The sequence below is a fragment of the Centropristis striata genome, chromosome 21 (genome assembly GCF_030273125.1).
Source record: "Centropristis striata isolate RG_2023a ecotype Rhode Island chromosome 21, C.striata_1.0, whole genome shotgun sequence".
Lineage (NCBI taxonomy): Eukaryota > Metazoa > Chordata > Actinopteri > Perciformes > Serranidae > Centropristis > Centropristis striata.
Window position 1 is genome coordinate 7,805,506 of NC_081537.1, and position 15,270 is coordinate 7,820,775.

General features: G+C 37.6%; 1 protein-coding gene across 1 annotated transcript; it reads left to right on the plus strand.

The window, feature by feature from the left end:
* The first annotated feature begins 939 nt into the window (after positions 1–939).
* On the plus strand, positions 940–14,001 carry LOC131959314 (pre-mRNA splicing regulator USH1G-like). The gene is made up of 4 exons (XM_059324474.1): positions 940–1,277; positions 9,495–9,942; positions 11,085–11,902; positions 13,442–14,001. The coding sequence occupies exons 1-3, from the start codon at positions 1,114–1,116 to the stop codon at positions 11,898–11,900; spliced, it is 1,428 nt and encodes a 475-aa protein (XP_059180457.1). The 5' UTR covers positions 940–1,113; the 3' UTR covers positions 11,901–11,902; positions 13,442–14,001.
* Positions 14,002–15,270: the final 1,269 nt, after the last annotated feature.

The following is a 15,270-nucleotide window of genomic DNA, read 5'->3' on the forward strand; positions in this document are numbered from 1 at the left end:
TCAACGTGGAAGCACAGAAGAACTGCAGCAATACACAGACACACACACACACACACACACGCACACACACACACAAACGGTGACATCTGCTGATTATTTGGTGTAAGCAGAACGATCTTTCTGAAAAGAAATGCTGACAATTAATTATTTTAATGTAACTTTTTTTGCAGTACAGTATTTTTGGATAGATACATAAGCAAGACATCATCTTTACTTATTTGAGGGAACTGACCCTTTACCTTAAAGGTAGGCACCATGCTCTGTTTCAGTTAATTGTGAAAAGTGAAGTGCATTAGTCCGTTTTGATGTGATAAAGAAAACCTTAATCTATCTGACGCATTATAAAGTGTGAAGGTAATTGTGTATATGTCCTTATTACTGTTGTACATTATTCCATTTTTTATTTTCATTCTATATTGTTGTTATGTTCAGCACTTTACAAAACACTTAACTGTCCTCTGTTCTATTATTTTAATATTTTTTTGGTCATTTTATATTATATTGTGTTTTGTTTCATTTTATCGTATTTTATATTATTTTGTTTTGTTTTTGTTTTGTTTTTGTTTTGTTTTATATTTTTTCAAGTATTTTATGCTATTCATTATTTTATTTTATTTTGATATTTTATTTTATATTATATTATTTCGTTTTGTAGTATTTATGCTATTTGATTTTTCATTTTATTGAACTGTATATTTGATTTGATTTTGTTTTGTATTTTTATTTTATTTTATTTTTGTATGTTTTATTTTATTTATTTTATTTTATGTTATTTTATTTTATTTTATTTTATATTATTATTTTGTTTTGTAGTATTTTATGCTATTTTATATTATATTTTATTTTGTTTTACATTATTTTTATTTTATTTTATTCTATTTTTTGCATGTTATTTTATTTTATCTTATTTTAGACACGGTGTATAGTGCAGGTAAGAAGGGGGCGTGGTCTCACCTCCAAGCCCCGCCCCCTGCTCGACACCCAGCCCGACTCGTGTCCGTCTCGTCTCCTAGCGACCCTCCGGTCTTCCCGGTGTGAGGAAACCCGTCCGGATCCCCCATGGAACCGAACCCGGAGTGAGCCGAGCCGCCTGAGGCTGAGCGGGCCGCCGCCATGACCGACCGGTACCACCGGGCGGCCCGGGACGGGTACCTGGACGTCCTGAAGGAGGCCGCGAGGAAGGAGCTCAACGCCCCGGACGAGGACGGGATGACTCCGACCCTCTGGGCCGCCTACCACGGAAACCTGCCGGCGCTACGGCTCATCGTCAGCCGGGGGTGAGTCACCGGGCTCCGGGGAGAGGGGGAGGGAGGCTCCGGGGGTCCTTCAGCCGGGACAATATCTGTTTTTTTATCATTTAATCAGCATGTTTATGTGAACAACCTTTTAGAGGGAGAAATCAACAATAATACAGTCATGAAAATAGTTATTAGACCCTTGTTTTCTTTAATTTCTTGATCATTTTAATGCCTGGTTCAACTAAAGGTACATTTGTTTGGACAAATATAATGATAACAACAAAAATAGATGATAAGAGTTTAATTTAAGAGCTGATATCTAGACATTTAAAATGGTTTGATTGATCATGATTTTGGTTATCAATATCGTCACCCTGTTAAAATAATTGCCTAACTCATTTTTTCAAACTTCACCAAAAGTGTAACATATGACATTTATTGATCATTTCACTCAAAAATGATGTAAAAAGGATGGCTATTGTCATAGTAATAACACTGTGTGTAAATTATGTAACTTAAGAGAAATTAATGACTTGGGCAATTTTTTGAAGATGCCTTTATGACTTAAGCAAGATATGGTAACACTTTATTTTGAAGGTGTCTACATAAGAGTCACACAAGCCTGTCAGAAACATGACATGACAAGTATCATGAACATTAATGTTACTTCAAAGTGTCATTAATGTTCATGACACATCCCATGTCATGTTTATGACACGCTCATGTTATGTATTTATTTATTTATTTATTTATTACATCTTACTTCTGATTTCCCAGAACAGAAGGTTTTCACACCCCTCAGTAAGAACCTTTAGAATATAGATGTAAATCATATTTTATTTATTTATTTTTATATTACAAGTTTCTGAAATTTTAGGTAGAGATTAAGTGAAGAGTTGGAGAAAAAACTGCCTTCAAAGATGTGTATTATGATATAAAGTTTCATACATTTTGCAAGACACTAGATGTGAATATGCTAAACATTATAAATAATAGAGACTATCATAGATATTCACCAGTTTCTTTTAAATGTCTTAATATGCAAATGAGGCATTACCTAATTCTAACTGTAGATGAATTTAGGAGACATTTACAGACACAAATAGACAATGTTAAATAAATAAACACCTAAATGTTTATTTTGCACTTTTTCTTTCCACTAAGCTGAAAAAAAGATTTTTTATGGAAGTGAAATAATCCAAAACTTTAAAATTAAGAGTAGTGTTTTTGCCTGTAGTGTCTCACCTTAAGTCGAAAGTTCACTGGAAATAAGTGGACTAAGCCTATATTAATCAAAAACCTTTGAATTTTACGTTTTAAAGAATACTATAATAAAGTCAGTGTTGATTATTCTGCAAACAGAAAGATGTTCAAATGTAGGAGAAGAAAGGTGTTCCCACTTTGCTGTTTGTTATAAAATGTATTATCACCAATATAAACTCTTGAGCATTCACCAGCCGCACAAATATAAACATATGGGTCAATGACATGATCTAACCCAGTGTCAGTTGGTGTAACCAGTAATTTTTTCCCCATACAAATCTGATTATATACAGGAAAATAAATGTGAACTACAATAAGAAAAAAATACAATCCACGTTTACATTACAACACTGTGGTACATAACAAATTTACATAATTTGTCAAAACTTTATAAATAATGTTTTTTTTTAGAATATGTTCTGCTCAATATTGACAAAATGTGTAAATGTAGAAATACTCAAAAACATTTCATTTGATGTTTTTAAGAATGAAGTAATTATATGTACACTTAAATACAATGTAGGTGGATGTAGTATTTAATATATATATATATATATATATATATATATTAAATCCGTCATCCACCTACATTGTATTTAAGTGGACTTATACATATAATTACTTAATTTTAAAAAACATCAAATACATTTTTTTTAGTATTTCTACATTTACACATTTCGTCAATATTGAGCAGAACATATTCTAAATACAACCATTTTTTTCAAAAGTTTTGACAAATTACGTAAAAATGTGTTATATACCATAGTGTTGCCATGTAAACGTGGATTGCATTTTTTCTTATTTTAGTTCACATTTATTTCCCTGTATATAATCAGATTTTTATGGGGGAAAAATTACTGGTTTCACCAACTGACACTGCGTTAGATCACATCATTGACCCTTATATATTATATTGTAGGCTGCTCTTGTTATCCTGAATATAAAAACATAGTCCCTGCTTGCTCCCTAATGTAATCAGTGCTGCTGCACATTGACTTCTTTACATTTTAACAACCTGATTACAGAGAAAGGTCACTGACTCGCAGCAGGAGATCCAATCTAACACACACACACACTCACACACACACACACACACACACAGAAGCACACACACATACACACACATGAATACACTATAAGGAGCAGAGTGAGTGAAGCGTGATAACTTTATGTTTAATCTCACAGACGTGTCTCAGGCTGATCCATTTCATGGCAGAGCAGGAGTAATGATATGATCTGTGAAAGCCTTGGGCAGTGCTGGGTTTTTCTATAACTGAGATCATTATAAAAAGGTTCAGCAGTAAGTCTATATTCTGCAGAGATAAGTCAATCAGAGACCTGTTCTGTTGAACAGAGACAGAGCAGCAGTCAGACAGACAGTCAGTCAGGAGCTGCTGGCAGCTTTATGAGGCGAGCAGTAAAGTGGAGGCAGTGGAGTTTGATGGTGCAGACAAAAAGGTCACAGTGATGGATGGAGCAGCTTCTCTCTACATCTGGAGGCTGAGACAGAAAACTAGAGCTGAGCTGTAGGTCAGAGGTCACAGCAGAAGGTTAATGAGGAAGAAAAGTAGCTCTGAGACACATTTCACAGGAGATGGGTTTTCTTTTTCTCGTCATACTGATTTTATGCAAATATCTTCCGATAAAAGATTGTTGCTTCTAGACCAGGCTGTGGAGAATTGTGTGAGCAGTGAGTTTGATATGTTCCACCATCGAGTTGGCATCAAAATCTTTTGCTATGTAGAAGATTTATGTAAGAATTTTATTCGGTGATTGGATGGCGAGCCCTTGTTTTCTGAAAACAGCTGAGAATCTCCCTTATTGTGAAGCTTTTCATCCTCTGAATGCCCTCAAAATAATGTTTCCGAACTGCTGAACAAAACTTCCAACCAATTGACAGACCAACGAGTCACATTCAGATCGATGTATCTGGGGTTTACAAAAATGTGCACTGTCAACATTTTTTGCTGGTGACTGGACTGAAGCTCTTGGTCTCTAGTTTGTGGTTGTAAAGTTTCATGAGCACAGACTTAGAAGTTTTCACAGCTTTGTGGTTGAAGGAGGTAAACAATGTTTTAAAGTAAGTTTTAATTCCAAAAGAAGAGGATTTCTCAGAGGCAGAAAGTGAAACGCTGACGTCAAACAGCTGCAACACAACAAACTAGTTTTGCTTGGCAGCATAAAAAGTGAAAAGGAAGGAAGCAGAGTAGCAATGGACCATTAAACTCCCGGCGAGGTTGGAATAGCCTATTTCATTTATACATTGTGATATATAAAGCCTAATAATCTATATAATATCCAAATATTGTTATTATTATGATGGAGAGATATTATTTACCTCTTTATATTTACTAATAATGATGTCCTAGTTAGAGGAGCATGTGGCTGATTGGAAATGTTTTTATTCGGGCAGAACCGCTGGTGGAGGAGACACTGACACTCCAGTATCAGAGCCGGTTAATGGTAAATAGCAGAAGATAACAATATTTAATATCCTCGGCTAGTATTCTGATTAAAGAATTTCACAGTCGCAGGGTGTATTTATTTTAAATGATGTTATAATGATAAATAATGTAGTCTAAACATGTTTTGGTTTGTCACCATTAAAAAAAAAAAGACACCCACCACAGAGTTCTATCAGCTCCAGGCATCGATACAATAGTCTAAGATCAATTCTCCGACTCAGACATGTGGACTTGCACGCTGACTCAAATTTGCGTACACGAGCTGAGAGCAGACTGAGATCTGATCGTACCCTCCGCTCACGTCCACATTGATAAATGCCGAGCCTTGCATAGAAATGATCTTACGGCCACTTTACGCTTACTTTCTGTCATACATTCGTTTGATAAATGAGGGCCATTCACACACAAGAGGACAATATAACACATTTTACTGTAGGAGAAACACTGGATGATTTCTGCCCTAACAGCATGAGATTTGCATAAAGTGGGCATGTCTGTAAAGATATTCTGAGGTCAGAGGTCAGGCTGAAAATGGCTAAAATGTAGCCTAACTTTGGAGCATTACTTCACCTCCTTAACAACAAGATATTGTGACATGTTTGGTACCAGAAGATTCATTAGATTACAGTCTCAGCTTTCCAGTCAGACCCGATTTATGCAGCTCACAGACTGTTTAGAGAGCCCAGATGCACAAAGATTCACATACAAGAGGACACAATAACACATTTACTGCAGGAGAAACACTGCATGTTATCAACATAAAGCGGGCATGTCTGTAACCCAAAGATCCCATTGTCATTCAGATATCTTGAGATCAGAGGTCACTTTCATATGATACCAAAATCCTCACACTGGTTTTAAAATGGAACATGCTACAACCTCTTAAAGACCTAAATCTAGTTAAGGGGGCCGGGATTTATATTCTGGGGCTCTCACTGGCTAAAAAAATATTTTATTTATTCCAAAAAACAATCCAAACTTCTCAAGTAGTGAAAGTGTGATCAAGTAAGAAACTTCAGCTTTATAAAATACAGGAAAATATGTGAAAAAGATAATTTCATTAGTAAAATATCTTATTAAAAAATAGGTAAAAACACCAACATTAGATACTTGCGAGGCTGGACCACTAGCTGTCCCACACCCCAGCATCCTCAGCTGTGTGCTGGATTAGTTTCTGTCCTCATGCTACACACACATTGGTGTTGGTAGCACAGAGTGTTGAAGTATGAGATGCAGCCATGTGTTTTGCTAGTAAACAGGTGGCTGTGAGAGGTTTGTGTCTCCTGGCAGAGCAGCAGATGGTCCTGTTACTATATGAGATATTTTGGTGTGATTTGTCCCTCGTGTTACGAGTGATACGTTTCTGGCCTGCAGCTTTGGAATACGATCTGCTAAGATATGATACTTACAGTAAAAATAAACCTCGTACTCCTTTAGCAGAGATGTTTGCAAAGTGAAATCAGGGTTTGGGCGGATGGAGGCGGTGGCCCTGCAGCGTGTGGTGACACTGTCTCTGGGTGTCTGCAGAAAAAGGCTCCTGGTGTGTGGGATGAATAATGCAAAGTCACCTCTGTCATGTTTAACCTGCAGCGCTTCAATTATTGATCAGGCTCAGCCGCGGTCCGGCCCCGCGGGCGGACTGACAACAGGAAGAGGAGGAGCAGCACACACTCAGATCCTCCTCACATACAAACACAGTTGAGCTGAGTGTTACATGCCACATGTGAACTATAATCAGTCTGTTATCAAGGCCAGAGTCCAGTCTGTGCTGTTGTTGTTTGTCCTGTTGTTGCTTGCACTGCATTATGGGTAGAATTCTGCTGATATGGCAGGAATATTTCTATGATGTGTACACAATTTTACAACACATTTTTTAGGATGATATGTTTTCCCAGAAATCATCACGATAAACGATAGTATTGTTGCATCGATGTTGTTTTAGTTTTATAACCATATTAGAACATGATGAGTTCATCCTTTTCCACAACAATGCATTTTTAAATCTCAAGAATATTAAACATTGGAATTGAAATGTGGAAAATAAATATTAAAATATCCTAGATAAATGAAACATGAATAAATACACTACAACCAAAACAAATAAAATTGACTTTCAGGCTCTGTTAACAAAACATTGCACTTTATCAACACTGCAATATTATGTATTATATTATTTTATTATTAAAATAACATATAAACAGCTGGAATGGCTGCTTGGGAAATGTAGTTTTATTTCAGCAATTCGTTCCGCCTGTCAATCATTTGCATCATTACTTTAAACACAAAAAAGCACAAAAAGTCACACATGTCAACGACAATATATTGAGTCCAGAAAAAATTATTGTGTCCATTTTTATATATTGAATGATGAGTCGATATAGTAATTATTGTGACAGGCATATATACAATACTAGTCGTACACTGAAGTCAAATCCTTAAACTCAAGCAGAAGGTGCTACATGTCAGCTAATATTTCTGCCCTTTGTCAGAATTGACAAAAGACTCTAAGCTTCTGTACATTTCTGGGATATAAATAATGATTTTCTTCATTGTTGAGTGTTGCAGGGGGGATATTTTTTTGACAAAAAGCCATTCCATTGGATTTTGGATTACTGCAGAAAATAAGTTCTTTGATACATTTAAGTGCATGATTCTTCTCCCACATTTGTTCAGCATGATGAAGAGGAAGATTTGATGATTTTTGAGCATAAAAGCAATCACCACAAGTAACAAATCTTCACCGCAAAACTTCAAACTTTTTTGTTTAGAGATATGATTTATTATGTTAATTTTCCTGTCAAGCTTCAAAATTGTGGGGTATTTACTGACATATTTTATGTTGTAGAATAGGCCGTGAAAATTTCTGAAGCGTTCTTAAGCTTTTCTGTGTAATGAAACACAATGAAACTGGACTCATTCCTGCAGCACTCAATTTCTTAATCTTTATATAAAAAAAAATAATGTATATGTATATATTATAATGATGAATTTAGACTGTTAATTGTTAAAAATGTCCAAATGAACATCTTTAGATTTCTTGTTTTCTCTTAACAACAGGCAAAACCCAAAGATATTGAGTTTACAATTAAATAAAACAAAGTATAGCAGCAAATCAAAAACTTTTGAGAAGCTGCAACCAGAGATGTCACAGCCAAAAACTGTCCATGGAGTAAATTCATCAACATCAGGACTAATGATGTGTAGCAGAACTATTATCACCTGCTCAGCGACAGAGCATGAAGTGAAAACACTCCCATTACATTACCTAACTCCAGGGTCCTTTTCACCATGCGGGAGATGAACTGACATATTTTTAGGTCATGTGAGTCATCTTACTTCTACAGTTTAGTTTGTAGTGTAAGAGGATCAGTGAAGTGAGGTTGAGTTTCTCTGTGAACCAGGGTTCAGTCTGCAGCCAGAAAACATCTGTTTGGTGCAGATGAAACCATAAACCTCTAAAGAAAAGGGGGCCGAAATTGAATTATATTTCTTCTACTAAACATGACACTGAGGCACGGTCCAGGACACATCAGACATATTTTTAAAAAGCTGTTTTTAGGAACAATGCTCAATGCTCAGCTACTATTTCCTCTGAACTCTTTCCCCTACATCAGGTATGTCCAAACTATTCCTGAAAGGGCCATGTGTCAGGATTGCATGTTTTCCTTCCAACCAAGCAGAAGCACAACATGCATGAGTCATTTAATCAGCTGATCTAAGGGTTCAAACAGCTGATCAGTAGAATCAGGTGTTTTCTGGATTGATTGGAACAAAAATCTGCAGCAGCATGGCCCTTCATGGAATAGTTTTGACATGCCTACCCTACATGTTATAATAATTTTTTTTGCCTACCCTACATGTTATAATACATTTTTCATTTTACAATTCATTTTCATTTTTCATTTTTCAGGAAAAGTTAAGTAGAGATTTAGTTAACCCATTTAAGCTGGGAAAGCATTACTGCATTTCTACCATTAAAACCGGGGGCGATGTTGCGTTATTCTACCATTAAAGAGTGTCGCAATGCAACATGGGACTTTTCCAGAACTTTGAAATCATCACAGAAAAAAGAGACAAAATTACCACCAAAATACACAAAAAGACACAAATTGACTAAAAAAAGACCCAAAAAAGACACAAAATGAGAATACATGTGGGAGTGTCGCAATGCAACATGGGACTTTTCCAGAAGTTTGAAGTCATGGCTGAAGACGACTATAGCGGAGGGAGCTCAGATATAACAGCTTTATAACATACTTTTTGAATTTCATTTCTATCTGCTACAGAGGCTGAAAAATCTATTATTTTGTAGGAAGCGTTGACACTTCTGTTGAATTTCCAGAAAAACTTCATGTTTTAGGGGGTTATTTTAAAATCGCCCAGAGGTTTTACAGGCATATTTTCCAGGTGTTTTAGGCCTAAATGGGTTAAAAAGAGCATTAACTTGCAAGTTGCTCTTTAAGATGAGTAACAGAAGTCATACTGTATGTGTGAATGTTGAGATCCAACATGGTGTCTTGTCCTCCAGAGGCGACCCGGACAGGTGTGACATCTGGGGCAACACGCCGCTCCACCTGGCAGCTGCCAACGGCCACCACGCCTGCCTGTCCTTCCTGGTGGCCTTCGGTGCCAACGTGTGGTGTCTGGACAACGACTACCACACCCCGCTGGACATGGCCGCCACCAAGGGACACATGGACTGCGTCCGCTACCTGGACTCCATCGCCGCCAAGCAGATCTCCCTCAACCCAAAGCTGGTCGGGAAGCTCAAGGACCGGGCGTTCCGCGCCGCCGAGCGCCGCATGAAAGACTGCGCCAAGCTGCAGAAGAAGCACCGAGAACGCATGGAGAGGAAGTTCATGAAGGAGTCGGCGGCTTTGGACAACCTGGACGCCATCAGCTTCTCCAGCTACACCAGCGGCAGCACGCTGAGCCGCAAGTTCAACACCGTCACCTCCAACATGCCATACTCGCAGGTACCTCTAGATCTAGCTGCTGTTCTTTTAGCTCAGCTCTTAGCAGGATATAAAATCAAATTAAATATACTTAAATAAAATAAAACAAAACAAAACATTATAAAGTCACTGTCACTAAAATAAAACAAGATAATAAATAAAATAAAATAAAAGGAAAACATAGTAAATACTAACAAATAATATAAATAATAAAAAAATGAAATAAAATAAATATTAAATACTAACAAATAATATAAATAATGAAAAATAAAAATAAAATAAATATTAAATACTAACAAGTAATATAAATAATAAAAAATGAAATAACATTATTAAACAAATTAAATATAAAATGACAAAAAATTTAACAGTATATAATTAAAATACAGAAGCTCAGCTCTCAACATATTACATAATGAGTTTCTTTCATCAATCTTTCTGAAAAGCCTCTGAGAGTTTAAAACAAGTATTAGGGTTTTTTTGGCCACTTGGGGGCAGCACCTTGTAAACACAACATTGATTTTTTGCACCTTACGAAGTTTAGAAGGTGAAAGATCTGACCTCATTCCCAGCTCATGAAATACAGACAGACAGGCTCTTGATTGGTCTGTATGAGACGCACCAACCAGGATTAAAACCTAACTCCAGTTAATAAGTTAGTCAGTAACTCATAGTAACCCACACAGATTTTGCACCAAATTACACCCCGCCTAGGGGTAACCTTCCTTTTTCCCAACTCCCAGAGATGAAGAGGACCAGAGTATGCAGTCCAACACAAATTTATTCTTTTTATCTTCAGGGTGTGCTTGGCCAACAAAACAAGCAAAACATCTTTCAATTGAAACCAACTTACCTGCCTCCCTAACACAAAAAAGGAAAAAAAACTATTCACCCCTACCTACCAGGACTACACCCACACTGTGTGGTCTGGCTGGAAGTCAGGAAAAAGGAGAGGCCAATCATCTCCGGCAGACATCCTTTTAAAGCTGAAATACAATGTATCTCATTTCCAACCAATTCTAGAAATAGACATGGAGAAAATGAAGAAATAAAAACACAGTAATTGGCTAAATAAACATCAGTACTGTATGTTTAGTGCCGTGGATCATACAACTTTGGGATCCTGTTTGATCTTTTTCCTAACCTCTGTACTTTCCCGTCAGGCCACCCTGCACTCCACAGCCAAGGGCAAGGCCAAGATCCAGAAGAAGCTGGAGAAGAAGAAGCAGGTGGACGGGACGTTCAAGATCTACGAGGACGGGAGGAAGAGCGTGCGCTCGCTGTCCGGCCTGCAGCTCGGCAACGACGTCATGTTCCTGAAGCAGGGCACGTACGCCCACCCCCGGGAGCGCTCGCGCCTCAACATCCGCGACATGTTCCCCCGAGACGACGACGACGCCGACACCGTCTCCCGAGCCATGAGCGACCCGGGCCTCCACGAGGCCGCGTACTCCGAGATCAGCGCCGACTCGGGCCGGGACTCCCTGTTCACGCGGCCCGGCCTCGGCACCATGGTGTTCAGGAGGAACTATCTGAGCGCTGGGATGTTTGGGATTGGCCGGGAGGAAGGGAGCGTAGCGGGCAGCGAACCTATCGGCCGGGCGCCAAACGTCCGTCTGAGGGGAAACCTGCCGCGGCGCTCGCCCAGCTTGGACGAGGACAGCATCGGCAGCGCGCTGAGCCTGCAGGAGAGGAACCTGCAGGAGCTGCCCTGGGAGGAGACGGACGTGGCGCTGGACGAGGACCTGGAGCCGGAGAACAGTCCTCTGGAGACCTTCCTGGCCTCGCAGAGCCTCGGGGAGTTCATGACGATCTTCAGGAGGGAGAAGATCGACCTGGAGGCTCTGCTGCTCTGCTCCGACCAGGACCTCAGCAGCATCCACATCCCTCTGGGCCCCAGGAAGAAACTTCTGGACGCCTGCAAGAGACGACTGGACACCATCGAGGAATCGGAGGCCATCGAAGACACCGAGCTCTGAAGGTCAGTGTGAAGTCATCTGCATGAGAAACACCAGGGAAACCTTTCATGTTTCATATAAGCTTCTGTTTTTGCATCAGGATATCGTGTTAGTGACATTTAAGACAAATTGGAGAAAAAAAAGAAATATAGATGGCCTTGATTTTGACCCCAAATCTACTAGTTTTTTTTTTCCAATTTATTAATTCTTCTTTTCGAACCGAAAAAAATAAACAACAACATAAACTACAACAGCATAGGCTAGATGCATACATATACATATACATACACATACTCACATAGGCACCATTCAACAGATGTACATAAACATATAAACATTTACACACATACATTACATATAGCGCTATACATATACATGCATCCACCCCGTCTAAGTAATAAGATAGATATAAGAACCAGTTAACTTAATATTCAATACGCATTTCCTTATATAATTTTGGTCAGAAAAAAAAGGGAGTAGGCTGAAGTAAAAAATACTTTCATTCTACATTTTCTTCCTCTATATATAGCCACTTAATGTCAAATAAATATGTATTATATTTTTAGCTGAGAGGTGATAGAACGTTGTTAAATCAAGACATTTTGCTTTGCCATTTTCCCCAAACTAGCTAGTGTAATCTAAACTACTGACCTAGGCTGTTTCATAGTGATATTTTTTGTTGATTGTTACATTACTGTGACTGAGTATTTTGATTTGTAAGGTATTTTATTCAGCGGATTAGACAAGAACATAGGGCTGGACGATATGGACCAAAAGTCATATACCGATAAATTAAGGCTGAATATCGATATACCATAGATATCCCAATATTTTTATCTCAAAGTGAGAGCAAATGTTCAATCAAAGTCAAATATAACATGTAACAAGTAGTTTTATTGAAACAGTTTATTTAAGTGAACATAGATACTGTATAACAACAGGAGGACCTTTTTTTAAAAAAGGTCCTCCTGTTTTTTTAAAAAGGTACTTCTGTTGTTAAAAAATCAAAGGTCCCTAAAGTACACATTTAAATAAATAAAAAAATCCTAAATAAAAGCTGTAGCTTGCCTGGAGCAAGAATCACAGTGCACAATTTGAACTATATTGATATATGTGATATGGTCTAATTCACATTTTTTTTTAAATATATCAATATATCTTTTACAGCCCTACAAGAACAGACATGTGGTTTTTTGATATTATTATGGAGGAAACTAAACTTTATGCTTTAAGCTTTATTTGTAATGCTGAGAAAAAGTTCTGTTTATCGCTTCTGTTCCATCAGCTGTTGGTTCTGATGCACAGAGGAACTTTATGCACATGGGCAGAAGTCAAAACTTTAGATATTCCACCTGAAAAAGTAGTGTAGGTTTGAACTATTCTATCATTTTTGTGCATTATGTCTAAGAAAGTAAACCAACACAGCCGCAGACATTTCACTTTCTTCAAAAGGCTTTTTTACCGGCTGAATGTCTCCATCCAGTGGCCAGTTGTGATATTACAAGACTAGATTGTTTATTGGAGTTTAGTCTTACTTCATGTTCTTCTCTCTTTATTTACAGGATAAAAACAGAGTGAAGTGCCTCCCTGTACTGTTAATGTTCCTCCTGCAGTCTGTGGAGGAGACTCACTGAAACTATGAAGAGAATGAATAAACATTTTTTTGGAAAGCTTTGCCACAAACACAAACACACAGTCTGCTCTGTGTTTGGATCTCCTCCAGTCAACTTTATCTTTACATACTGTATTAACTCACGTATTAACGGATGATTTTATGTATTAGTGGATGTACTTTACCTTTGAGTATAATGTTGATTGTGTCTTTATTGTACAGTTTTCTTACTTTAAACGTGTTATTTTATCAGTGGCACATACACGGTGACGTACTGTTTATGACGTTATTTATGAATGAAAGTAGAGAGACGGTTGCTCTGCAAACACTGCTGCAAGAGTAAGGAGGTGAGGTCGAGTGTGTGTGTGTGTGTGTGTGTGTGTGTGTGTGAGCGTGTGTGTGCATGTGTGTGCTAGATAACAATGTTATCTCAGGTTGCTCTGGGTGTATTTGGTTTCACTGAAGGTCTGTGTGTGTGTGTGTGTGTGTGTGTGTGTGCACTTGAGAGTGTGTCTGTGCATGAATGTTCATTTAGTAAAATGTGTTTTTGTATCTGAAGATGTCCCTACAACCATGAATATGTTTTGTTAAAATAAATTGAATATTATAACTGGTCTGTGTGTGAGTACACTGTAATAAATCATTCTGTAGTCATTTAATTTTACTTAATATATTTGATAAAATGTATTAAATATAAATGCGTCCTTGATTTTGAGGCAGTTGTTTAAGTAACTTTAACATAAAAGTGTTTGAGATAGAATCTGCTTATTTTGACCACATTAAATATAATCTTTTTGTGTATGTAATTCTAAATCAAGAGAATTTTCAATGAATCCAACACAATAGAATTAGTCCGTTTTTAATTGACAGGCACTTCCTGTTAAGTTGTTGTCAACTCAATTTGTAATCCAATCCAATCCAATCCACTTTATTTATATAGCACAATTTTAGCAAACACAAGGTTTCCAAAGTGCTGCACAAACAATAAATACATAACACAATACAAAGAGATGTAGTAAACAATAGAACAGTAAGATGCAATAAGATAAAATAAACTAGAAATGGGATAAAAATAAATAAAATAAAATGTAATTGTAACATAGTTAGATTTAATTAATAATATTGCATGCGATCTGTTGCCTCAATTTTATTGAATAGCTATTGTTTACGTTTTTTTACAGTGTAAATTGAAAGACACTACGTCTTTCCTTAAACTTGAAATAATTAAATACACAATGAGAGGATCTACTGATTCCAATTATTTCTGACTTTAAGGACTTGCTGGTCTGTCAGATTAAGTGTCTTCTTTCCTTATTTTTCTTTTCCATTTGTTGGATTTATGTGAGGGTCAACTTTGATTGAGCCAGGATCAGGGTGTTTTTTTATTTTATTTTATTTTTTACTTGGGTAATTTAATTTATTAATTTCTATCTTTTTTTACAGTGTATATTTCGACCAGTGTGAGCTTCTCCCCTGCACCTTTCTTGTAGAATGAGTGACACTGACGGATGATTAGTGCTTGTATAAATAAAAGCAGCGTGCTGCGGGCTGTGGGAGGATGTTAGTGTGTCTGGCAGGCGGCCTGCTGCTCTTATGTTCCCTCCTCTGCAGTATCTGCTGTCCTCTGGAGTAAAAAGTACACACACTCTGTTTTAAAGAGCCCGCTGCAGCCAGCATGGCCTCCAGCCCGGGACACTGAGCTGACACCAGATCTGTGTACTCAACTCACATGTGCTCTCACCTGCGCCAGCTCATAAACACGCCCCGACCACCACCACA

What these genes read in the sequence shown, in the direction of transcription:
- LOC131959314 (XM_059324474.1), top strand. Translation starts at nt 1,114, where the DNA reads ATGACCGACCGGTACCACCGGGCGGCCCGGGACGGGTACCTGGACGTC. An exon ending in CGGCTCATCGTCAGCCGGGG is followed by an intron (nt 1,278 to 9,494) that starts GTGAGTCACCGG and finishes CTTGTCCTCCAG; the next exon opens with AGGCGACCCGGACAGGTGTG. An exon ending in CCAACATGCCATACTCGCAG is followed by an intron (nt 9,943 to 11,084) that starts GTACCTCTAGAT and finishes CTTTCCCGTCAG; the next exon opens with GCCACCCTGCACTCCACAGC.